The sequence below is a fragment of the Pagrus pagrus genome (assembly GCF_965226575.1).
Source record: "Pagrus pagrus genome assembly, chromosome: 1".
NCBI classification, from domain to species: domain Eukaryota; kingdom Metazoa; phylum Chordata; class Actinopteri; order Spariformes; family Sparidae; genus Pagrus; species Pagrus pagrus.
Genome location: NC_140185.1, coordinates 28,391,018 through 28,416,821, shown reverse-complemented (window position 1 = coordinate 28,416,821; position 25,804 = coordinate 28,391,018). Strand labels below are relative to the sequence as shown.

General features: G+C 41.0%; 1 protein-coding gene across 2 annotated transcripts in view; it reads left to right on the top strand.

The window, feature by feature from the left end:
- The window catches only part of ush2a (Usher syndrome 2A (autosomal recessive, mild)), a 196,117-nt gene that overhangs the window by 36,721 nt on the left and 133,592 nt on the right, over nucleotides 1-25,804 (top strand). For both annotated transcript variants that reach the window (XM_084361215.1, XM_084361216.1), the window contains exons 13-27: nucleotides 4,263-4,458; nucleotides 4,873-5,003; nucleotides 5,123-5,330; nucleotides 8,888-9,171; nucleotides 9,933-10,158; nucleotides 10,321-10,458; nucleotides 12,118-12,298; nucleotides 14,649-14,812; nucleotides 14,942-15,100; nucleotides 15,253-15,481; nucleotides 17,126-17,249; nucleotides 17,431-17,578; nucleotides 19,723-20,004; nucleotides 21,457-21,632; nucleotides 22,042-22,189. In XM_084361215.1, coding sequence (XP_084217341.1) covers nucleotides 4,263-4,458; nucleotides 4,873-5,003; nucleotides 5,123-5,330; nucleotides 8,888-9,171; nucleotides 9,933-10,158; nucleotides 10,321-10,458; nucleotides 12,118-12,298; nucleotides 14,649-14,812; nucleotides 14,942-15,100; nucleotides 15,253-15,481; nucleotides 17,126-17,249; nucleotides 17,431-17,578; nucleotides 19,723-20,004; nucleotides 21,457-21,632; nucleotides 22,042-22,189 — 2,794 coding nt within the window. The remainder of the gene's footprint in view (nucleotides 1-4,262; nucleotides 4,459-4,872; nucleotides 5,004-5,122; nucleotides 5,331-8,887; nucleotides 9,172-9,932; nucleotides 10,159-10,320; nucleotides 10,459-12,117; nucleotides 12,299-14,648; nucleotides 14,813-14,941; nucleotides 15,101-15,252; nucleotides 15,482-17,125; nucleotides 17,250-17,430; nucleotides 17,579-19,722; nucleotides 20,005-21,456; nucleotides 21,633-22,041; nucleotides 22,190-25,804) is intronic.

Below are 25,804 nucleotides of genomic sequence, written 5' to 3'. Positions count from 1 at the left end.
GCACCCACCAGTGGCACGACCTTTCCAGTGAGAGCGTGAAATTGGTCATGGCATTTAGGATAAGATGAGTTGCTCCAGCAGATTAACACACACACACGCGCACACACACACAGATGCTTGTGACAGGCCATCTGAATGTCCACATATCCATTAGTGGTAGCTCCTCACTCAGCAGGTTTTGTCGAAACATTCAGAGTGAAAATAAGATGTTATCCTTTCCTCAAGACAGTCCACCACACACACACTCAGACTCACACACATGTATGCATTTAACCAGACTAGCAAAGAAATGTTTGGCGAGCTGTGTACAAGGTTTGGAAAAATGGTCTTCAGTGGCAAATTAACAACTTTGTCATTTTATGAATAAACCAGTAACCGCATAACTTGCACTACATACTGCTTTCATCTCCTGAATAATAATGTCCTTAACGCAAACCTGACTGAAGGTTTAGAATAAACTAGAACATGTACAGAGTTCAGAAAACGTGTCAGCCTGTAGCATCTCATTTGTTTTAATCTGTTGCATCATGAGTTTTCACGAGATGACAGCATGCTCTGCAACGAGTCACAGCAGGAGTTTAAAGAGACAGACAGACAGACAGAGGTTGTCATCAGCAGAACAAACTAAATTACTAAATTTTCTAATGTTTTTCTTTGCTATAGTGTGATATTAAACAGGACAGGCTATTTGCACAAAGATAAAAGCCATGGAATTAAAGCCATGTACTCTCGGTCTATGGTATGTGCTGTCCTTTTTTGCTGCTGGTACTCTGCGCGGATGATGGCGCGCCATCAAAACCTTTTGTATGAAGAAGAGAATGAACGTGTGCAGTTTTCTTTTAACTCCCAAACACCGGTCCCTCGACTAATTAGCAGGCTGGGAGAGAGGGAAGGTAACGCAATGTTGAATGAAAAGAAAAGAGACGGAAGAAAAAATCCTCTCCCTTTCATTTGGTATGGTAATATTTCCTGCTCACATACTCGCCGTGGCTATGAGAACAAGCGGTTGGGGGATGGTAGAGACAGGGGGAAGCGAGTGAGGAAGGGGAGAGGCAGGAAGCCCGGAGAGATGTACAGAATGATTTGTTTTTCAGAAAGAGAGGAGATAGAAGAGGAAGTAAGGGTGGGAAGATGGAGGAGGCACAGAGGTAGAGGAGACGAAAGAGGAATGAAAAGAGAGGGAGATACGGGAGAGGAGAACTTACTACATCTCGCTCTTCAACTCATCCCCAGCGGATGAGACGAAGAGTGAGATGTGGTGAGAGCTTTCAGTTCGAAGTGCCGAAAGAAAAGCGCCTTTGATATGTGAAACGTTTTGGGGCACGGAGCCGCAGATAGACAGGCAGGCAACCACAAAGACAGATGGGCAGAAGGGGAGAAGCAGCACGGACAAACAGAGAGGCGGGTAGTTGCTGTAGTTGTGACATCGGATAGATTTAAAGCCAAACAGCATGACAGACAGGTGAGCGGGAGACAGACAGAACAAACAGGAACATGCAAACATCCCTGCACTCCTGTGGAATTACATGTCCCGAGACACACTCTCCTGTATGTGTGTGTGTTTACACGCTTGTTTCTCTTCGTCTTGTGTTTGTGTGTGCATACGTTATATCTCCAGGGAATCTCCTGCTGCTTCATTAGATCCTCTTAATAATCACCCAACAGGGAGCAGCGCTCTGGACTCACACACACCAAACACTGGAATATATACAGATATGCAAACCCTTCACATCTTGTGAGTTCTGAAGAGGGGCAGTGTTTGTTTCGTGAACCATCTTTGTAAGCAAGCAGACAGTCCATATTCCAACTGTTTTCAAAATTGTCTTTGTTTATTTAATGGTGTTTGGCCACTGCTAATCAAAACTCTGTGATACTGTCATGTTAAAGGTCCAGTGTGTCGGATTTAGTACGATCTGTTGGCAGAAATTTGACATTATGTTCATAATTATTTTTTCATTTGTATAAAATCAACTGAAACTAAGAATTGTTGTGTTTTCGTTACCTTTGAATGAGTCTTTTATATCTAGAGAGGGAGCAGGTCCTCTTCCACAGAGTCCACCATGTTGCACCTCCATGTTTCTACGGTAGCCCAGAATGGACAAACCAAACACTGACAAACGTGATAAACTCAACAGGGCACCTCTAAAAGCAAAGATTATGATAACTGTTACATAGGCGTTAGTTTTTTTGTTTCCATCTCGTCCTGGGCCTTGTGCTGTGTTGTATCTACACATGGGGCCTTTTGTCTTCTTCACGTTCTACCATTAATTTTTTTTCATTATTATTATTTTATTGTCCTCTTCCTTTCTTTGTCTTTTTCCGCCCCACATGTCTTGCTCACACACTTGTGGATTGTTTTCTTTATCTGTTACTTGTCTTCCTGTCCCTCCAGTCTTAATCTTTAAAACACAAAGGGAATCTTTTTCTCATTTCTCTTCCCATCAGTCCTGCATTTTTCCCTTCCTCCTCTCCCTTTTCTCTCATACACAAAATAGGAGCCTTTCCCCCCACTATTTCCATCTCCCCCCCCCCCCTCTTTCCCCCTGCCTCCCCCCCTCCTCTGTGTGTCATACATAATGGGCCCAGTGCAGGTCTGCATGTGTCACACATGGGAGGAACTCCTGTGTTTTTTAATACATTTTTAATCCCGCCATTTGATGCCCCCCTTGTCCACCATAATTTGTACTGACTGCTGAACAAAATCAAAGGGCTTGTACTCGCTGCTTCTTGCCTCTGCTGCTCTCTGCTACAGAAAAATGCATTTTTTATATCACTTTTTTCCCTCCCTCCCTCCCCCTACACACACCTTGGTATGTTTATTTTGACATGAAAGTGGGCCTGTGTGAGAGCCCTGGCTGTTGCAAGTCACTCCTCATTAGCGGTCTGATTTCCCTATGCTGTGTGTGTGTGTGTGTGTGTGTGTGTGTGTGTGTGTGTGTGTGTGTGTGTGTGTGTAAATGTTCTGGCTCTTTATTATAAAGTAGAGAATACCTCTGTGTTTTCTATTCAGTTATGTGTATTATTCTTCTCTCTCTTTAGACTTAGCGTTACACGGCCGGCTGATTTTTCTCTCTTTATATTTCCCTCTCTCTTATGCTGTGTCTTTCTTTCTCACTGCGTCTGTCTCATTCTCTGTCTTTGTTCAATAAAACCAAGCATCTCACTTATCATGGGACCATGTTTCTATGCTACATACATTCATAGAACATTATTTTCACGAAATGCACATTTTTTTTGACTTTTTTATATGCCATCGCTTTCACAAATCATTGCATACATTCCTAGCCACTTGTCAAAGGATGTTTTTGATTTTACCTCCATGGCTTGAATTAATTTAAATGTATACTTGGTGTTGTATTCCAAGATATGGTGAAATGCTTATTGTTTTCTTAAACTTGCTTATTGTGTTGTCCTTGCATGTGTGTCCATTCTGAGTCTATGTAAACTTGCATCTGTGATTGCATTTATTAGCTTTATAACTAGGTCAGATTCTTTGAGAAACTTTTTAAGATTGCAGTAACATGCTCAGGTATCAGGATTCCTGCAGAGCTTCTAAGTAGTTTAAGTTTTTCCTGATAACATTCAGACACTAAATGTGGCCTTCCATCTCCCCTCTTTCATTGCAATCACGCCACAACACCGCTGTTGTTCGAGTCATCTGTCCCCTGTAGTGGTTACTAGTTTGTTGCACTAGCCAATGTTGCTAACGCGACCTAGGAAACGTTACATTTGCTAACACTAGCGAGCCAACGTTAACGTTGCTAATGCTAGCTAGCTAGCTAACATTAACATCGGCAACGTTAGTACAGTATGCTGAGCAGATACTGTAGAACTCAGCCATTTTATTTCCCCAAAAACTGGCAACTACCGAGACTCTTGAACCTGATGAAATACCGACTGTGTTATACTATTGGCTCACAACTATTAGAATTCCTACACAGAGATGAAAATAAACAAAACAATCATTTTGGACCTGACACATTTTAAAAAAATTAATAATTTACAATCACAATTATATGTTTAAGAAAAAGAGATACTTTTATTCTGAAGCTTTCTACGAGCTCTGTAGGTTATTAATTTTTTTAAATGATTTGTCTCCATAAAAATGTTATCAGTATGACGTTTAAATTAATTCACATAACAATTAAGGTGGCAGATAAAGTGTGTAAAGTGTGGCTAAAAAGTGTGTTATATTACAGTAGACTGTAATTTAAAAAGTGTATGTCTATATTTATATACAGCATGTAACTGTTTTTCTACAGTGCCAGCGTTGTGCGCCCCTCTATAATGACAAGCCATTCAGGTCAGGTGACCAGCTCCAGCCTATGAACTGCCGGTCCTGCCAGTGTCACGGCCACGCCCTTTCCTGTCATTACGATGTTGGAGTTGATGACCAACCACATGAGCACTATCGAGGAGGAGGAGGCGTCTGTGACAACTGCACCCACAACACATCGGGTACAGTGTTCACAACATAAGTTCGCTAATTATCTTTTTCCATTTTATAAGAACTACATAATTCAATAAACAGATGTTTTTAATGTTTAATCAACCTTTATGTTAAAGCACTTTGAAACAATTACAGACCAGATGTCTTACATTTTCAGATGCTTCTTTTTCACAATTCAAGATGAGCTAGAAGATATGCTGAATTGTATGCTTTTTTGTGCGTGGGTGTGATATTTATGTCAGAACCAATATTAACAAATACAGTTGTTCACAAGTCTGTATCACATAGTTCTGACAAAGACAGATACTCCTCAATTCTTACTATTTTAGACCATGTCAGTTGTACAAACACGAACATTTCTGCCTGTTGCTTTTACTTTATTTCTCTCTGTCTCATCCTGTTTATGTCTCTCTCACTGTTAGGTAAGAACTGTGAGCTGTGTATCAGTGGGTTTTTCAGGCTGGAGGAATCTGATCCTACTTCACATGAGGTGTGTCAGCCTTGCAACTGTCACGCTGCTGGAACAGTCAACGGCAGCATGGAGTGTGCCCAGGTACACACAAACACAGACAACAACTTTTTCATGAGCAGTTCTGGTGATTTGAATGTTTTTAACTCAGTTTCTCTATTTGCACATCTGTCTCTCTCCTCTCCTGTGTTTCTCCTCACTAGGTTGGAGGTCAGTGTCAGTGTAAGGTTGCAGTAACAGGTCGCCAGTGTGCCGACTGTTTGCCTGGTTGGTATGGTCTGAAAGCCTCAAATCCTGATGGCTGCATCCACTGTAACTGCAGTGATATTGGCATCATCAGCACCTCAACAGGAGGAGTTCCCAATTGCAACCAGGACACGGGACAGTGCCAGTGTAAACCCCATGTCAGAGGTAAACTGAGATTCTAGTTTTTTGTTCTTTTATTCTGAACTTGATGGTAGTGAGGTTGTTGCCAGTGCTGTAGTGCTTTGCTCTGCATCTCTTAGAGACATTCATATGTCGGAGGAAACACTGGATCGGTGCTTGAATTTGATTGATGATGCCGTGTAGTTTGAAAGAAAATAGTTCCTACATGAAACTGCTCACAACAAAGTCTGTCGACCGAGTAACTGGGTGATGATTTCTGGAAAGAGACTTTGCTGTTGGGTTTTTCAAATGTATGTTTTTGGTGCTTTAAGCACCACAAGCCGAGTGCCATCTAGTTCCATTATATTTGAGAGAAAGCAGACCACTCTGCAGCCGATATCTCCAAAACTTGGCAACTCGCACCATAGCACTACACGCAAGAGTAAAAATACGTACTTTGGATTTTGTGGGGAACTTTCCCTTTAAAGGCAATGTCAATAATCTCTTCAGAACTTGGAATTTTACCGCGGCAACATAACTCAACATGTCCGCTTCCTAAAATAGTTTCTATTACAAAATGTCCCCAAGTACTTTGTTGATAACTTGTGCTTTTCATTAGAACAGCTACTCTGTTTAATTGTCCAGTAATGGCGTCTTAATTAATACATAGGCGCAGCTGCTCATTGGGGTGCACACAAAGGCAAAAGTGGATATACTGGGTGCACACCAAAACAGACACGTGCATACACACAGACGTAAATGCACACACATCCATATCCCAAAGTGTTTTGCCAGCCAAAATAAACAGGCTTTTCTGCTGGCGGTGCTTCCAGCCGTTGTGCTTCTCTTTGTGATAAATGGTTTCACTCTCTCCCCTGTGTGTCTTTGAAGAGCAGACTCGTATGAAATGCAAAACCGGCCAACGCTCCTCAACTCAACGCATCATGGTTATTGCTAAGCCTCGCTATCAAGGGCCTGCGGTTGTGCGTGTGAGGGCGGGCATGTGTATGTGAACTGGTAAATGTGTGTAAGAGTGTCTGTTTATGGTTATGTATAGTAGGGAGAGAGATGTGACTGTGTCCATGTACTTTTGTCTTTGCCTCACTGTATCTATAGTATGATTCCAAGAGTTTCTTTGGTGTGTGTATACACATTTCTGTGTGTGTGTGTTTGTGTGTGTGCCTGTGTGTGTATGCGCATGCATGCCATCAAGGACTAAGCTGGTATTTAATTCTCTAATTCAATGCCAAGTTGATTAAAACAAACTGCTGCAGCCCCTTGTATTTTTCACACTCCTTCTTACAAGACCCACTTTCATTTTTTTCTGTCCTTGTTTGTTTGGTTGCTCCCACAGGTATTTTTCAGAAATGAGATTTGATTATGGCAATTTATTACCGCCAAGCTGATACTTTGAGTAGAGCAATGGCAGGCACGCTTCAGAAGGACGGAATTGAAATGTGTGCGCACAGACACGGATACACACATGCAGGCACACGCGCACACTCATAACAAGGTGCCAGAGTGCAGTGTGTACATAATAGTGTTTGAAATGGTGATGCATGAGCCTGTTAACCAGCTGGCTACTGATAAAAGGGCTGGGCCATGTCCCGAATGCACGCACACACATATGCACGCGTGCACACATGCACACCCCAACACAAATTCACCTCTTTCCTGTCCTGATCTAATATCTTCTAACGCTTTCTATTCTCTAATGTTTTCAGTTTTCTTTCCGTTTTGTCGTCTTCTGACTTTCCTCATTTTTTCATCTCTACTCTGTAATCTGCTCAGTTGCTTCTTGGCAAAAATAGGATTTTCAAAAGCCTGTAAATGTTTAAAATGTAAATAGAAAATATAATTACTTTGCCCTCCACTCCTTTCATAATGTATGTGAGATTCTTTATAAATTATAAAGTTTTAAAAGGGAAAAATTCCCACTGACTACAATATATCACAGCATTGTTAGGGTTGTAAGCATCATTCTGTCAGCCTGCGTATTTATTACCAACACAGCAGACGTGCACGTACACCTCAACACACACGCACACACACGCACAGAGACATATCTTCACCGCACTATTATGAAATATGATCTACGGAGAGAAATACATTCATATCTATAAAATCATTAAAGTGGGCAGACCAGGGGAAATGCCAAGTGTACACTGAGTGGAACACACACTCTCTCACACACACACACACACCTGGTCATGTGCACTAACACAGATGTACGGGTTTGCTCTCATGAATGTATGTTGCGCACACACTCGTTCACACCCACCCACGTACGAACACACACTCCCTCATAAACGGCCGTGGTGACTGCGTTGCCCCCAGGCATCCATTTAGGGACAGATTGCCTGTCATGGAATACGTATGGCATATTCAAATAAGCCCCGCTCGCTCACACCGCATATCATAGTTTAACTAGCCTTGTAGCCTAGCGCTCCTGCTGAAGCCATAAAACCTCCTACAGTCTGATCAGTTTGGGTGTTTGTTATTATATAGTAATTATAACAAAGAACAAAACTGATTTAAGAAACAATTTGCCACAATGTCAGAATAAAATGCTGAGCTGACAGATGTAACCCTTCATTTAGTGAACGCATGAATGCATAAAGAGCAGTGACTGAAGTGGAGCTGTTAATTGGTTCATTTCACTTGCTTTACTGCATATCTCTTTTGACGTGGGAAATATGAAGAGATGTTAATATTGAGAGTATGGAAGGCATTAAATGTTCACATTCATCTCCGTAATAACATGCGTTTTTTGCATTCTGAAAGATATTTCTGTTTAACAACACAAAATGTTTTGAAACCTGTTAATAAAGAAGAGTTCTGGGTCAAAGATACTGTTTTTCTTAAACTTGAGAAAATTTAGTAAACAATGAGAGGATGCACTATTAAGTTTTTTTCAGAAATTGCAACCTTCTTTATTATATTTTACAGACTTGCCAGACTAACAGCTGTTTTGTTACTTTCTGTTATTTGTATGTGTACCTTTAACTCTTAAGGAGACGGGGTGGGGTGTGTAAATGTTGGTGGGTTTGGGTTTTTATCTTTTTATTTTCTTTCGTCTGTGTTTTTTTTCTATTTTAAAAAGTCTCAAATTTGCATGCATGTACTCATTGTTATGTCAGCTAATAATACTTTCTTGTCATATATATTTTTAATGAAGAGCTAATAATATTTTCAATAAAATGGTTTTGCAAATAATCGCATGATAAATTCAGTATTATATTTATACTCCTCTATCCATCTTTACATCCTTCCATCTCCTCTTTTTCTTTCCCTCCATTCTTTTCTTGTACTTGCTTAATTTATTTATTTTCCCGCTCAGTGAAATTAAGTGTTTGGCCTTAGGTGAGTGATCCATCATATGTAGAGGGCCTGGCCCTAATGATGGCAGTTTTATACACTCACCCACCATTTCTCTCGCTCTCGCTCACTAACACACATACACATTTACGCACACGCATGCCTATAAACAGAGAGGTTGGTGAACAAGCCAGCATCAAGTCAGTTTTTTAAATTTCCTGAGATCTCTCAGATGGGCCCATTTCTATAAATTCCTCTTTTATTCTCTCATTTTTTCTTTCCAGGTCTTTCTTGTGACCGCTGTGAGTTTGGTTATTGGAACCTGTCCCACCCAGATGGCTGTGTCCCATGTGACTGTGACCCCCTGGGTTCCCTCAGCCCATTCTGTGAGCCTGAGGGGGGGCAGTGTGAGTGTAAACCCGGGGTGGGGGGACGGCGCTGTGACTTTTGTGGCAGGGGGTCCTATGGTTTAAGACTGGAGGGATCCTGTGCCCCCTGCAACTGCTCACAGGAAGGGACAGTACCCGGGACAGACTGTGATCCTCACACAGGACAGTGTGTGTGTAAGGCAAGTTAACAAGTATACATTTTCTTTTTTATGATATTTTCACTATTGTTTATCACTTTAATGTCAACTAAACACAACTTTGCCATAATGGCTGTGCTCAAAAATTAGCAAGCCTTCTCATGTTGGAAAAACAAAGACAGACTCTCCCAAACGGTTTGCGATTGAATAAAAGTTACATTCTGTCAAACCAATTACTGTATAAAATGTGGACGGCAGGTTCAGGTCTGAAAAGTGAAGCCAATGCAGAAGTACCTTGGACCTACATTCTTTCTAAGGCCGGCAGGGGCCGACTCCATTGGTTTCAAAAAGTCTTATAAAATGTAATCTTATGAGAAAATGACCCTACTTCTTCTACTTGATTATTTACCCCAGGAAGCAGATTTCAAATGGGCTCATGGTCTCAATTTCTGGTTTCAAGTTTTCCTCAATATAGCCTGATGTTCGTTTTGTAAATTATGTTCCAATTTTACAGTAAAGTGGATGATAAAGCAAGGTGTGCTTTAGGGTGTGGTTACCTTGTGATTGACAAGTTGCTTCCCTGGGTTCTTGGTCATATCCAATCAGGATATCCTCGAAGTTCCACACTCTCTTCCAAATATGGTCACTTCTGGCTCCAAAATACCAAGATGGCGACAGCCGTAATGCCAAACTGGAAGCTTAGAAATGGTAGTCTACAAACCAGTGGGTGACCAATGGTCTTTTTCACATCCCCCCATCTTATGTACACTATACATCCCTCTTTCTGTCCTCTTTTCTTTTAGGAACATGTGGAAGGCCTTCTCTGTGACTCTTGTCGTCATGGTTACCACACCCTCGAGCAGCGCAACTCCCTGGGCTGTCTGCCGTGTGCCTGTGACATCCGCGGCACTGTGCCAGGGGCTGTATGTGATATGTGGACCGGACAATGCCCATGCCGACAGGGGGTGGAGGGCGCTCGCTGCACCAACTGTGCCCACAACTACTACAACAGGAGTTTACACCTCCAGAGTAAGCGAACACAGAATCGGTTGAGAGACAGCATAGTTGCTGTAATTGGGATGTAAAGTGGAGACACAGACACACATGTTGCCCATTATTATATCATAAGGTCTTTTTTGTAAGGAGAGAAAGAGTCTAAATCTTCTAAATCTAAGTCTTGTGTCCCATCAGTGGGGTTGTCCCACGGCTGTGTACCATGCACCTGTGACCCCAGAGGGACAGTGACGGGGTCAGTGTGTGACAGCGCCACAGGGCAGTGTGTTTGTCTCCCCACACGCTATGGACAGGATTGCAGCGGCTGCCGACCTGGTGAGTGTGTTTGGATTAACACTGGATAGATGATAAATGGAGTCGAGGAAGTTGAGGAGTGATTGGATAAATATATAAAGTGGAGAGATTTCCTCCCAAAAATGGTAGAGAATGGTTGATGGTAGAGGAAAATGGTAAGGTCATTTGTTCCTTTGTGCGTGTGTGGGTGTGTGTGTGTGTGTGTGTGTGTGTGTGTGTATTGGCATATGTCTTCTGCCAGATCTCCACTCAGTGATTGTCCTGTTTGTGCCAGGTCTGAACAACAGCGCCATAGAGGGGAAAGATTGCTTCTTCTCACTCATCTCACTCTGTTTTTTGTGTGTGCTTTACCTCATGACATTGTTTGTATGTGTGGGTGTGTGTGTGTGTTTGTGTGTGGTTAGCCTTATGGGACAAGAGGTAACAGATGCTGTATTGTGTCAGTAATGGAGAAGAACCAACAGCATCGTCAGGGTTACTGTAACACAAGTTGTGAATGGATGTATTGATGGAAGGATGTTAGAAAGAGTAACAGAGGACACAGGATAATAGTTTTCGTCTCAAAAACACCCACAAAATCAAATAAAAACGTGTCTGGATATATTTTTGTTATTCCATTAATTTGTCACATTTGCCAAGCTCCATTCCCACAAATTATACAAATAATTTCCTCAGCTGCCACCTCATGACAGGGTAAACATGCCACTGAGAATTCGCTGTCGAAGTGGCTAAATAGAATATCCAATTTGTTTATTAGCTGCTATTAGCCTTGAGAAAAATAAACTGAATTGATTTATACTTTAGAACCTGGAGTGCCTAATGTAACCTCACACACACTTATTGGCTTTGTGTTAAATTTTATTACAAATAAATGGCAAACAACATTCCCTAATGCTTATTAGGAGGGACATGAAGCTATTGTCTCAAAATTGTACCGGGCTGCAGGACTTGTTCGCTAAGGAATTATATATAGAGCGCTGTAGAAACATATAATCAGATGTTGTCAAAACAGAAAGAGCATTAGACACTGCTCAGAATATGTAACCATGTATGATGATTGTCTGTGGGTCTTACAATGGAGTACAATCAGCCCCCAATTAGGTACATAATGGTACCACTCTCTATGCTGCCCATGTTCATAATGCATTATGACGCATCATGAACATACTTATAATGCCTGATAATGTACCTATAGCATTATAAATATTCATTAGTGCTTATAACTATGAATTATACAGTACTATAGGTGCATTATAATGCGATATCAGTATGTTTATAATGTGTTATATGCATTATAGACATGAAATAATTATATTCAAGAATTATTGATGGAAAACTTAACAATGTACAAATTGTGACCCACATACTTGGCGCTGAATAATTTTGGATGCAGCCGCATATGAAATTTGTGACATCAAATGTAAGAATCTTGCAGGCCAAAGCCTGGAAATGAACCAACTGATGTTTTGAGTTGTGTTTTCCAATATCATCATGTGATTTTTAATTTTAATTTAAAGGTGTAGAAAATCGACGCAATAGTAAAGGAAGGAAGCAGGAGAAGAAAGAAGCAGATAAGGAGGAAACTAAGAAACAAAGACCTCACTTGTAGGCATATAGAGTGATAGACAAGCTTTTTTCAGATTCATGACTCTGCTTTATTTCATGTTTGTCTCTGTCCAGGCTTCTACCTCTCTCCAGATCAGAGTGTGTGTGCGGAGTGTGACTGCCATCCCATGGGAGCATCGCAGCGCGGTTGTGAGAGCCAGACTGGACAGTGTGTGTGTGCCCATCCTTCAGTGGGAGGGCGGCGCTGTGACCAGTGTCGCGAGATGTTCTTTGGATTCAACCCCGGCCTGGGCAGGTAACACACAAATTCAATCACACACGCACAGATGAACATCATATCTGTTGGGTGTACAGCTTTTACCTCGTTTATTGAACCACTTGCACACATGCACACACACACACACACACACACACACACACACACACACACGGGCAGTTACACCTTTGAGCACACACACACCAGCAGGTGTGGTCTCTGTAAAGACAGTTTACAGATTGGTTGGCAGACATATGACTTACATGAGTTAAGAGCTGCTTTGACCTTTACCGCTCATGTCTCTACCTGCAGGCTATCTCTCTCACACACGCAGCCACAGCCACACACATACACACACATACACAAATGTAACTGTACGAGATACAAACTGCGCAATGCTGGTACTGACACACACCAAGTTCCTCTCAACAGGGTGTCATAGCAGATAGATGATCCACAAACTGTTTAACCAGAGGTCCTCTATGCGTGTGCTTGTGTGTGTGTGTGTGTGTGTGCGTGTGTGTGTGTGTGTGCGTGCGTGCGTGTGTGTGTGTGTTAGCTGACCTTGCCTGATAGCTGTATTCCCCCGTGTTCAGGCTGTGGCTGAGATCTCCTCACAGCAGAGAGGGATGGGATGATGGAAGGAGAGAGAGAAAACAACAGAGTGATAAAGAGTTTACCTTATAAAGACATTAAGGAAGCGAAGCACTGGGAAGAAAATAGTGGAATAATTAAAATGTAAGAAAGAAAAAGAAAAGGAGAAAGATAAGAGAAGGTGGTCAGAGGCACACATCTTGTAAATGACAAGCATTAACTTATTGTTTGTCCCAGTGCACCGAGTTTGTACCTCCGTCTCTCTGTCTTCCTTTATTCACTTTTTCCTGTCTTATTTTCTGCCTTTCCACAAGAAAAACGACAAATAAAGTCTTCGGTTACGACAGCCGAAAGCTTCTTGTGCCCAGAGTCACTACATAATAAGGATTTCTTCATCTAAATGTCGTCTAGTAATTTATCCTCCCCCTTCAATCAATAGGCTTTACACAAATGAATTTACACACACAAAATGATGTGTGAGCAGTTGGCTAAAGATGTAGTCCTGTGTCTCTATGTGTCTCCATGGAGAACAGGGTCAGAGAAATGCTGACCGGCGTCGCCTTCATCACAGGGAAATATGATCATAATTCTCTGTGGAGGGATTATGTATTGGCACATGCACACATTCACTTAGACACATAATTTTATCATGGGGATTACATATGTAATATTTGAATGCTCCAAGACCGTTATTTGGATCTTTGAAATTATTTTCTAAAGTTGACACATGTCATTTGTTTTAGCATGCTGAATCTCACTAAATAAACACACAAATGACTCTCTTTCACACACATACTGTACTTTGAGGCTGATGAAAAAGGAGAGAATGGGTGTGATGTTGGTGTTTTCTTTCTCCTTGGGAATGGAGTGAAGGTCGAGTCACTGTGGCATTTGTGAGTATGTGTGTATTTGTAGCTGTGTGTTTTCCAGTATTGGTGTCTGCGTGTGTGTGAGCACCAGTTGACAGGACAAATTTGCGGCTCGTTAAGAGACTGTGGCTTTTCACACAGCAATAAAGAAGGTGTAGCAGTGCGGGTGTGTGAGAGAGAGAGAGAGCATGTGAGTACAGTAAGTGTAAGTGTGTGTTTTTGGGTGTGTGTGTGTGTGAGTGCAAGCCAACATCTTCCAACAAGCAGATTGTGTTGCACATGTGACCGTGCGTGTGTTTGTGTGTGTATGAGTGTGTGACTGTGTGTAAGGTGTGAGGTGGCTGGCCGGATGATCACCCGCTGCCCAGCCCCAGTGAGGGTAACACCACACTGGTGACCCAGACACATACACCGTCAGACACACACGCACACACAGGCACACGCTTTGACTGCTCTGAGGGGGAATGCAGTTTTTATGAAGTTCGTTTCACAGCTAGAGGGTGATAGCAGGTGGGATAGACGGTAGTGAGGGTCTTCCTCACAGTGTTAAGGTGAAGAACCAACACCTTTCAGACACACGAACACACACACAGACAGTTATTGTTGAACATTTGCACACTCATGCATTATCTTTCTCTACTTCTGGCCTACCATCCACACCCAGGCAGTAACATTTACAATATGACCCTCAATTAAGGCACTCTTTAACAACAATGCTGTTGTCCAACCTCAGACTTAGAAGTATACAGTGTGTCAGTGACAACAGCTGTGTGGTGATTGGTTAAAAAACATCCTACAAACCTCACAGAAAGGTTATATGAACGTTGGATGGACTGTGTGTACCTTTTTCGATCAGCTAGGAGAAGCCATGAATGAAAATTGTGGACTGCTCTAAACATCTTAATGATTTTCTTTTTCTTGACCAGATGCCAACCTTGTGCATGTGACCCGATGGGCAGTGTCAATGGTTCATGTCATCCAGACTCAGGGGTGTGTCTGTGTAAACTGCTGGTAACTGGAGACAAGTGTGATGTATGTCAACCTGGGGCGAGTCATTTCGACCCAGAGAACCACTTTGGCTGCAGTAAAGGTCTGTTTAAGACTCTGACACACACATACAGTACAAGGACAATCTGTTTTGTCATAGGTTTCTGTCACTCTGCCCTTCTCAATCCATAACTTTTTCTCTTATTCACTGTTTTTCTCTCCGTCTGTGCAGCACCCTCCCAACAACCTGCACCAGTAGGTTTTGCTCACAGCTATTCCTCCATTCATCTTTCTTGGCATCCACCTGACTCCCCGAACTCAAACAGACTTAACTACACACTCATCAGGGATGGAGAATCAGTGCATACCATCCAACGTCACTATCCGTTCAGTAAGTGCAGGGTCCACACAGGTTATCGGAAAAGTTGAATCTCGTTCATTTTAGATACACATGAAATAAACATTGTTTTCCCTTGATTGCGTCTCCCACCACTCCAAACTCATTTCCCACCTTACTCCTTCCTCCTCCTTCCTTTTCTTCAGGCCCTGAGTCATTTGAAGACACCGGTTTGTTTCCCTACACCAACTACTCTTACTGGCTCATAACAGCTAATGTAGTCGGTGCAACAGTGAGTGCATCAGCCTCCTACCAAACTTTAGGTGCACCGCCTGAGGCAGAACAGCTCCATTTAAACCTCGTGGGACGACCAGGTCCAACTACCGCTAGCTTTAACTGGAGCACACCACCAAATGACACAGGCCCAGTGGAAAGGTAAGTTAAGAGGGAGATCTCTGAGATACAATGTATTACAAAACAACAATTTTTTATCCTTCCAAACAAGGCTAAGTGTGATTACAGACTTTGTGGGGAAACTGAGGTGAGGAAGACTGTAGAGAGCAACCAAGTGTAAGATTTGCGGGGAACAGTATCACAACACTGAACCACAGGCTCGGACCAAAATCCAGACTTGGACACGGTGATAAAAGTTCACAAATGACAAACCAGATCGGTACACTGGAAATCAATTAGTGAGGCATAAGTACAAAAATTGGCAGGAAAAGAGGCGCAGTCTAAAAGGCAGAAAACTAGTCAAAAACACTAAGGCTCATAAAACCTCATATAAAGGGAATGCTGGGATGCCGTCACAGAGGAACACGACAAACTGGAAAAAAAGAGAGGGAACACTGAGACTATATACTATGGGGGAGAGAGACAACGAGACACAGGTACAGTACATTACTTAACTAGCGGGAAGAGACATGACATACAGTTGGAAAAAATGGGAAAATGTATTCTTTGCTCGACGCCTCAACAGAATCAAACGATGTGCACTATGAACAGTTGGTGATGAGTTAAGCTGGACAAGGAAATGAGAGGAAGGAGGAAAGGAAAAACATTTTATTTGTCTCAATGCCAATTTCCCTAAGGGTACAATAATAGAAATACTAAATCTTTTGAATATGGAACATTTGATGGCGAAGGTAAATGTGGATGTAAATGGAGTTTGGAGTACCAATTAGAGATATAATGGAGTAGGGTACAGATGGAGGTTATAAAAGTGGAAGGAGATTGAGGATAGATGTAGACATGGGAAGGAAAATGTGGGAAGTTTGAAACATGATGTGTGAGCACTAGGTTTTTTTCTATCTATATATTTGTAAGATTATTTTGGGGGCATTTTTGCTTTTAATTGATATTGTATAGCTGAAAGGCAGATAGGAAATGTAAGGAGAGAGATCGGGGATGAACCTAGCTTCAGATCTGGGGCCTCATTCATAAGAGGCTAAGCATGAAAAACCTTTCTTATGAAGGTTTTAAGAATCCTATTCATAACTTACTCACCTGTGCTCCATAATTCCCAAATCAACTTAAACTGACAGCACCTGCCTTGTGATTTCGCCTTATATAATGTCGACACAAATGAAGTTTCTTTTTGGAAGACAAGATCACAGTGATGTTAGAGGAGACCGAAGCCAGGCATGCATGCATTATTCAGTGGACTAAATAGTGGGTGAACAAACGAACACGCAGATTGGGAACGTGTCACTGCTATACATTGTTCAAAAAACTTCACCACAGGCATGGATGCTTGTGTCTCTCACTACAATACTCCTACATAACCAGCAGGTAAATTGCTTAAGCCAAGTCTAGACTTTGAGATAAGATTATTTCCACGCCAAAAAATGGTTTTATGAATACCTACTTACATGTGGTTTTCTGCTTAACTTCTGCTTAAGATCAAAACTGATAGTCGTTTTTATAAATGAGTCCCCTGGGTCCTGGCCCCTGCGACATCCCAGCACTAGTTTTTAACTGAAACACATCATAAAACCATTTGGCAAGGTGGAGTGATAGGGACAGATGGTATAATGAAGAAAAGGGGAATTGATTATCACAATTTTTTATCTCCCACAGGTTTGTGTTATCCTCCACGGAGTCATCTAGTGGAGCAGAGCCCGTCATTCACTACACAGGCTTATCTACAGAGGCTGTGGCAAGTGGTCTGAAGCCATTCACCCAATACACTGCAGTACTAGAGGTAGTTGAGTGTTTTCAGTGCCTGGGGCCAAATTTTAGAGACACAGTTCTCATTCCTAATAAAAAAGATTAATATGTGAATCAACTTTCAAAGGAATGTAGCAAATTTATTTTAGCCAAAGTATTTAGACCAATATACAGCCTACAACATGAAAATGACCGGATCTCCACCTTGTCTACAGGCATGCTCTTCTGGGGGATGCACCTCTACCTTACCTCTGTCTCTTCTGACAGCCTCTGCCCCCCCGCAAAACCAACCCCCACCTGCAGTCACTGCTACAGGACCTCATACACTGCATGCTTCCTGGGAGCCCCCCAGCCAGCCGAATGGTAGGACCCCAAACAAACACATGCATACTGTACAGTTCACGCAGCATGTAGGACTTAATACAGAAAGACATGCATTCCTATTTTTATTCATGTATAACAATTAAATAGCATAACAAATATATGAAAAATATTAATGTACATGTCAGGATAAATAATACAGAAGAGTTATCACACACACACAAACAACACACATTTTTAACTAACATGAAACACTTGCCTAATAGCGTGGCTTTTAGGCTTGTGTCACTGAAGAAGTATAAGACTTTTTCTTATGCCATGACACACACACGCACACACACACACACACGCACACACACAGAAGTACGCACTGAACTGGAACTGCATTTGGTAAATCCAGAGAGCTTTGTAATGGCTCTAAGGCTCAGTGTCATACAAAGCCCTGTAACCTGGGTTTCTCTCTCTGTTTGTGTCTCTCATTTATTTTCTCTCCCTGTTAATCTGTTTCCCTCCCAGTGCCATATTAAGCCTTGTTACACGGGTGTCTCTGTTTCTCCTTTCCTATTTTTTTTTCTGTCATCAGTTCATTATTTAATGAGCGGTTGATATTGATCTCCACTTGAATCTCAGTCCTGACCTGAACACCTCCACCTGTTTGAGCTGGGGTTGTTCCACGACTTGACCGACCCTGTCATTTCATTCAGCTGACGCAATCTCAGCTAGAAACATGGTTCATTCTAGTATGCACAAGTATGCCTGGTTGCCATTGTTGCCTCGACCTTTTCAATTCTGATTTTCATATTTGGACCCTTTCCATAGTAGTGTATTTGTATTTTTGTTTATGTTATCTCTCCTTAGCTTATCAGCCACCTTTTCTTGATTTTTATGCCTCTGCACTGACGATGGCCATGGCCGGAGGTATTATGTTTTTGGGTTGTCTATTAGTTTGTCCCATACTTGTGAACGTGATATCTCAATAACACCTTGGAGGAACTTTTTCATATTTGGCACAAATGTCCACTTGGACTCAAGGATGAACTGATTATATTTTTGGTGGTCAAAGGTCAAATTCACTGACATCATAATATCCTGCAAAAAAAAAAGGGAATGGCAACTTGGCTATTATCGGGAGGCATACAACGCCAAGGTGGTAAACAATGTCCTCTTTTCCCATGATGCCTCTGGCTTGCTGGAAATCAATTTTAAGTCTGACTGGGGCAAAGACAATAGGAAACATTTCCAATTTCAAAATTAAAAGATATTTCACAGAAATTAAAGACAGAAAATCATCACTACCACTCTAATTAATATACAACATTATCTGGACTTTGAGAGGAGCAGATATATCAGTGGAGGATTGTCAGAAGATCAGTAAATTCATCAAAATTGTAAAGAGGCACTACTGTATGTGCACTATATTAATATTATAGAGGAGAAAAAGGGGATGAGACACGCTTGGAGAAAAATAAGGCAGAGTGTAAGGAATAACATTGACGCAGATGTGAAGGTGAAAAGAATAAAGAGAGAGCGAGGTAAAGAGACGGTACACATGGTCTTTTAACAAAGGTTCCATATTCTCTCCATATTATTTGATATTATTTGTATTTTACACTTTAAACAACATTTTGACACTCATCTATTCCATAGCGGGTCTGTAAGTCTCTTATTGTATTTGTGTTGCTGCCTGCTCTGTCCTCATTCTAACCCAGCTCTGTCATTTTCCTATTAACAAGTGGAAGAGAGCATGAGAGATTAGGACAATAGCCTGGTTTCCACCAGAGAGCTAAACAGGACTGGCCAGGACTTAGTCATTATCAGCCTGTTTTCTACTAAAGGGCCAAACGCTGGCCAAGGTTTTCTCATTATTTGTGGTGTTAGATTTTCCATTATGGTATTGAAAAAATGTACAATTTTTTGCATCCTGTTGCCTATAGGGATGAGTATTAAGCAGGGCTACAGTTTCTAATACACACTTGATGCTTTGATTCTTTTATCATGAACAGGCTGAAGTGGCATTGGGGCACCAATTCAATAAAATGAGTTGAGCTGGCGTTAAGAAGGAAACTGCTGCTGTGTTTTCCTGACAGAAATAACTGTTTTGTTAGAAGTCATTTCGTTTTTAACATTGCTACTCATCTCTAAGACACTACCTTTCCCCATTTTTAACTCATTTTCTTCCTGCACAGGTGTTATCACAAGGTATGAAGTCTTTCTACGTGGACCAATGGAAACACAGAACCTCTCAAGTTTTGCAATTGAGAAGAGAGAATTCATCAGCTCTGGTTGGTTGGATCCAAGTGTTTCCCCAGAAGCACAGCTAACCAATAGGAGCACAGTCCCACTCCCTGAGAATAACACCATTGTGGCAGATCTGCAGGCCTTCTCCACCTATCAGATAAGAGTTGTGAGCATCAATGTGGCAGGAAGTGTCACATCAGGGTGGACCACAGCTAGAACCATGGAGGGAGGTTTGTATTGATCAAAACGATGGTTAAATTAAGATTATATGTATTATTTGTTAATCCGGTAATGTATCAATATAAAGTAAATCAATCTGCTGTTTTTGTATTGGTCAGAAATGGCTGATGAATGGCTGAAATTGATTTCTTTTCATTCCTTCAAGCAGAAGAAGGCAACTAAAGTTGTGGGGAAAAAATAAAATGATGTAACGACACAGATGCCGTATATCCAAGATCTGAGTAACCACCAAAATGTGATAAAGTGATGTTTTGCTCAAAATCTGTCCACCAGAGGACTTTTCTGATGCATGTCATAAAAAAAAATAATTGTCTTAAATAAAAAACACAAGCATTTGTCAAAAGGAATGAAGAGAAAGGAAGTGGGGAAGGGGGAAGGAGGGAGGAAATAAAAACTGCTTGTGGGGGAGGGGAAACTCATTAAGGTATTTGAATTTCAAATAGATGATATGGCTCATTAGGACTAAACGATTGCCTCCAACATCACTCTAAGCTATGTGTCTGGATAACAAGCATATGATAACACCATTTTAAACGTGGAGTGTGTGTCAGTGTTTGTGCGCGTACATGTGCTGTGTTAGAAAGAATCTGACTGTGGTTATGTCTGCAAAGAAATCACATTTCACAGCGTATTTCACAGCTAGATGCCATCAACAGTAGAATAAAAGAATCCTTCTCTCTAATCTGTCGTGTAATAGTGGCTCTCACAACCGTAGAATTACAGACTACTTAAATCCATTAAATCCACATAATATCCACTAAGTCCCGATTTTTAATGTGTGTCTTAATGTCTAAATTTTTATTTTATTTTTAATTAACTCACTGGAAAAGGTTCATCTTAATGTATAAGTAGTGTATAAATGTATGAAAATATGAAGGCATGCTGACATGCATGTGTTTGTCAATGAGATTTACAAAATTTCAGCTATTTTACTGACTGTTGACATGCAGTTATGCAAGAATTGAGTTTTCCTTCACCAAGAGGTTCACTGTTCATTTCCACAGAACACCTTAAATTCTAGTGGAAATCTCCTGATGCAGCATGCCATTGACGTGAGATACATCATGGTAAACTTCACAATTGGAGATTTTTCTTAAATATTTCTCATAAAAGGGGTTCCCCAGTCGCTCAGTTGTTACACTGTGCACCCCATGTACAGAAGCTGTGTCCTCATTGCAGCGACCCAGGGTTCGAAATCCGACCTGGTGCCCTTTGCAGCACATCATCCCCCTTCTTTATCTTACCCTGTTTCCTGTCACTCTTCACCTGCACTGTTGAATAAGGCCATGAAAAGGCCAAAAAAGAAGAATTAGAAAAGTTTCTATTAATGATTAAGGAGAGTCAGTAATGAGTTCATTAATGAGTAGCGCATCGTTAACTAATGAGTAAATAAGATGTGTGATGTGTATTTCAAGTGCATATCTGTGTGCCCGTGTTTCCAGTCCCAGAGTTGATGGCTCCTCCAGAGGTGTCTGCACTGTCATCCACCAGTCTCAAAGTGGAGTGGAGCTCCACCGAGGGTCAAGGGATCATCGCCAGAGGTCGGGTCACAGAATATCGGGTCAACATGCTCACTGAACAGACCAACAATCCCTATGCCCCTCCGCTTATTAGTCAGGTAAGATGGACACACCAACACAGGCACTTGCAGATAATGAGCAGGATAATTGTAAAACTTTAAAGCTTATCTACACCATATATAGTTTATATACATAGATTTTGCTTTAGCTCATTCTTGGAGAGGAAAATGCTCAGAAGAGAGTGATTAAATATGTAGTTGGACACTTTCAAATGCACTTTATTTGATGCAGTAGTATGTGAGAACTCTACAATTAAAGCACTAATGTTCCACCAGATTTTCTTTGTTAGAAATATTCGCCTGATGGTTACACCTATTACACAATTAACAAATAAGCCTTAGTGGATGGGTTGTTAGGTCATGTGAACAGCTTCTACCCTATCAGAATGTACATAAAACATTTCATTATATTATAAGTTTGAATTCCCTCTTTTTCTGTCTTTTTCAGGTCTTACATAGGTCGGGACCATCGTCACAGCCTGTTTATGTAATGAAAGGTTTGAAGCCGTACCATGTGTACAACTTCACTGTTACACTCTGCACAAAGACGGGCTGCATTACCAGTCTGCCGAGCACAGGACGGACCTTACCAGCAGGTAAAACAAAAATACAAAAAAGATTTAATAACACACATGGATGCAGGCATAAACATACATACTGCATGGTATCAGAACAGGGCCAATATGACATATATGAAGATGATAGCAGTTCAGTTAGATACCACATGTAGTATTGTTTGTGTGTGTGGTATCGACCTCATAACAACTGCAACATGAGCCTCTGACAAATCCACACACGCATCCAAAAGCACACAGTCAGTCACTGGGCACTTGAGTGGCGACAGCACTGGTCGTGTTAACCAGAGGGGATATTCATGGCGCGCCGCAGTAAAAACAATTTACTGTTAATTACAAGGAGAAAAATGTGGCGTAGCACACACTTCCTGCTGGCTATGAATCAAACACACACACAGAGTTACAGAAACACACACACAATCTCTCTCTCTCTTCTCTCTCCTTTAGATTTATAACCATTATGGAAGTAGAATGAATTAGCTGTGTTTAATAACTCGGGCACAAATCTATGGGACTGAGATGAGCACTTATTGATCAACGGATGACATAGACACACACACAAACACAGAATTTGAATCCATGTCTTTATCTGTGACTCTCTGACCGTCTGTTGCTTTCTTACTTTTTCACTCAGTCCATGCGTCACTTCTGTTTCTACCTGCCGTTTTCACTTGAGCACAAAATAGCACATGGCAGCAGAGGAACATGAATCACTCTGCATTCTACATATTGAACACACAAACACACACACACACAAACACTTGACCCTCCAACACACTTTTCCATCTGTTCATTCAGGGTTTCTACTCTTGCTGCTCATTTTATGTTTTTGTTTTGTTTATCCCTTTAGGTAAGTAGACAATGGGCGCTCTGAGTGGTTGTTAAAAAAAAACCCTTTCATCTATAAATACCTGCTCAGGGATTTGAGCATTTGAACGTACTCTAAACAGCTACATCTGTTGACATAGCGAATATTTTCATTTCATACAATTCTCAAAAACTCCCTCCTTGTGTTTATTGTGATGAATGATACTTCATATTGTAATCACTGGACTTTTTAAATGTATTTTTAATGGCTACATCTGTTGACACAGAGACAATGTTTATTTCAAGTGATTCCAAAGACTTCTCTTGACTGTAATACAGTACAATACAATATGGCTTATTGTACCCAGTTGACTTTTTGAATGTATTTTTAACAGCCACATCTGTTGCCACCATTTTGTTTCATCCAACACCAAAGACGTCCCTTGTTTCAACTATAAGAAATGATAATGGCATATGCCGTTTGGCAGATTTCTTCTTTTTTTTTTTTAGCTCAAAATAATTTGCATAGCATGTGCTACTCCGTTGGGTGTTGAGCTTCTGTTGTAGCTCCACATTCACTTTCTCGTTCAGTATCGTCTCGAGCCTTCACAGAAAATATAAGAGTAATTTTTAGAGCCTAATGCAAGCGATTGGAAGGTGCACACCCTCTTAGTGTTACGGTCACAGTTTTATGAAAGAAAGTTCTGAAAAGCTGCTACCTTACATTTTATTTTTATAAATTTTATTGACTATTATTTACAGTATACGTATTTATATGGGATTTTCATACAATTATCAGCTATTATTTACATTTCAATGGTAGTTTCTGTTCTTGCCTGTTTCATTCAGATGTTTAAGTGTCAGAAAACATTATTATAAATGATACTTCAGTATTTTTTACTATTTATATGTGGATTTCCACCCTTACAGACCAATAAAACCCCTTGAAAAAACCCTTTGTGGTCTAAATATTTTTAGCTGATTTTCCAGTCCTGTTTTTCGTCTGTGAGAAGCTATTCATTTCTAAAATAAAATCTAAATCTAAAATAAGCAAAAGTATGTTTATATATAATCTCTTGAATTGTCTCTATCCGACAAATTGTCGCCTCTTTGGCCCCCTATTATTAGTAAAAATCTTACGGTAAACGGTAAACTTCTTCATTATTTGTCAAAGAATCAGTCCAAAAGTTATTTGAATATGGTTAAAATAAAATGGTCGTTAATTTAAGATGGTATTTTACAGAAGTGAACATTGTGACAACTCCTGAATGAAATGATCCTGAGATTAACTGGTACTCCTTGTAAGGTGTACTTGAGCGTGGCACTGATGCACTGATAAATCTACCACACATAAGGCTGGGCCATTAGAGTCAGCTACCATCTGCTAAAAGTGAGTAGGCAGCATCTGTGAAACCACTGGAGTTACACCAAAGCACATGACTGAACATTAGCGCGCACACTGAGACAGACATAACGACACAAGCAAAAAGCTCTCTGTCCATGTGTGCGGATGCATTTGCGATTGTTTCAACGTGTGTGTCTTTCCACAAAGTTATCGATCACGACGTAAAGTGGGTGGCTAATCAGCGACTGATGGTGATGTTTTATGTATCCTACATCCATAAAGGCTTGTTCTACAAGACATACACACAGAGAGACATACACACATACACACTCACACTGTAACACCACTCAACAGAACAGGAACTTTATTGATTTACGCATAATTGGCCTGAGGCCCTTCTTGAAGAGAGAAATATGCATGGCAAGGGATCGCCATGTCAATAAGTGGTGTGCTTGTGTGCGTGGTGTAACTGTACGCTAAGAGCCTGTTAAGACATGTCAGTCGCTGTAAAAACAGAAAACACACACACATGCACAATTGCTCCTGGGAGCTGGCCCATGATTTAGCTGCTTCATTACCATGTCGGCAGCTAAAATTAACCTTTCTGGTGGACTGTTAACCTTGTGTGTGTGTGTGTGTGTGTGTGTGTTAGGGTACACGTGTGTGTTTGAGCACAGGGATGATAAGGCAGGTGGCTTTCGTCAAACTGAATGTGTCATAGTGTCAAGTACATTTCAGTGAATTAACAAGCAGATACAATAAATGAATACATGACACCAGAAGATTACAGGGCATAAAAATCCCACAGAGCACCTGGGAGGAAAGCTCGTGCGATAACATTTTGTTGTATTTTTACCCTAAATCTGTACTCATCTTTCTCCCCTGACACTTTCTCTTTCAGGTACTAGTTTTAACAATTTCAGACCTGTGAGCACAAATCACACCTTTATTACATGAATCTATTAATGCAGCCCAAAATATTTGAAAGTTCTAGTTGTCAGCGCCTTGTCATTGCAGAGCTGTACCTTGATATCAACAATTATTGATGATGCGCACCGACGCAACACAACCGCACATCTACAGGTGGCTGTATACTGCCTGCCGAGAAGTAGGAGGGAATACAGGAGGAATGCATAGGATATTTTCTTTTTTGTTTTTAGTGGCAACAATAGGAACAAGGAAATATGGCCAAATTCTTACAGAAACAGATTACTTATATGAAAACGTGACTACATAATGGGTTGCTTGAATTCAAAACTAATGTGTTATGTTACTTGTTACTACAAAAAAGTAATCTGAGTACTCTAATGCATGATAATGTTCTCATTAACTTCAACCACATGATAGAAATTGAATGTGGAAATAGAAGACAAGCTATGTTTCCTTATAGTTGTCAAAACCAGTCCAGTTTAAGCTTTCTTTGTGTAGTACACACACTTCCTGGGTGTTAACTGATGTCCAGTGCCATCATAAGTGACAATAGC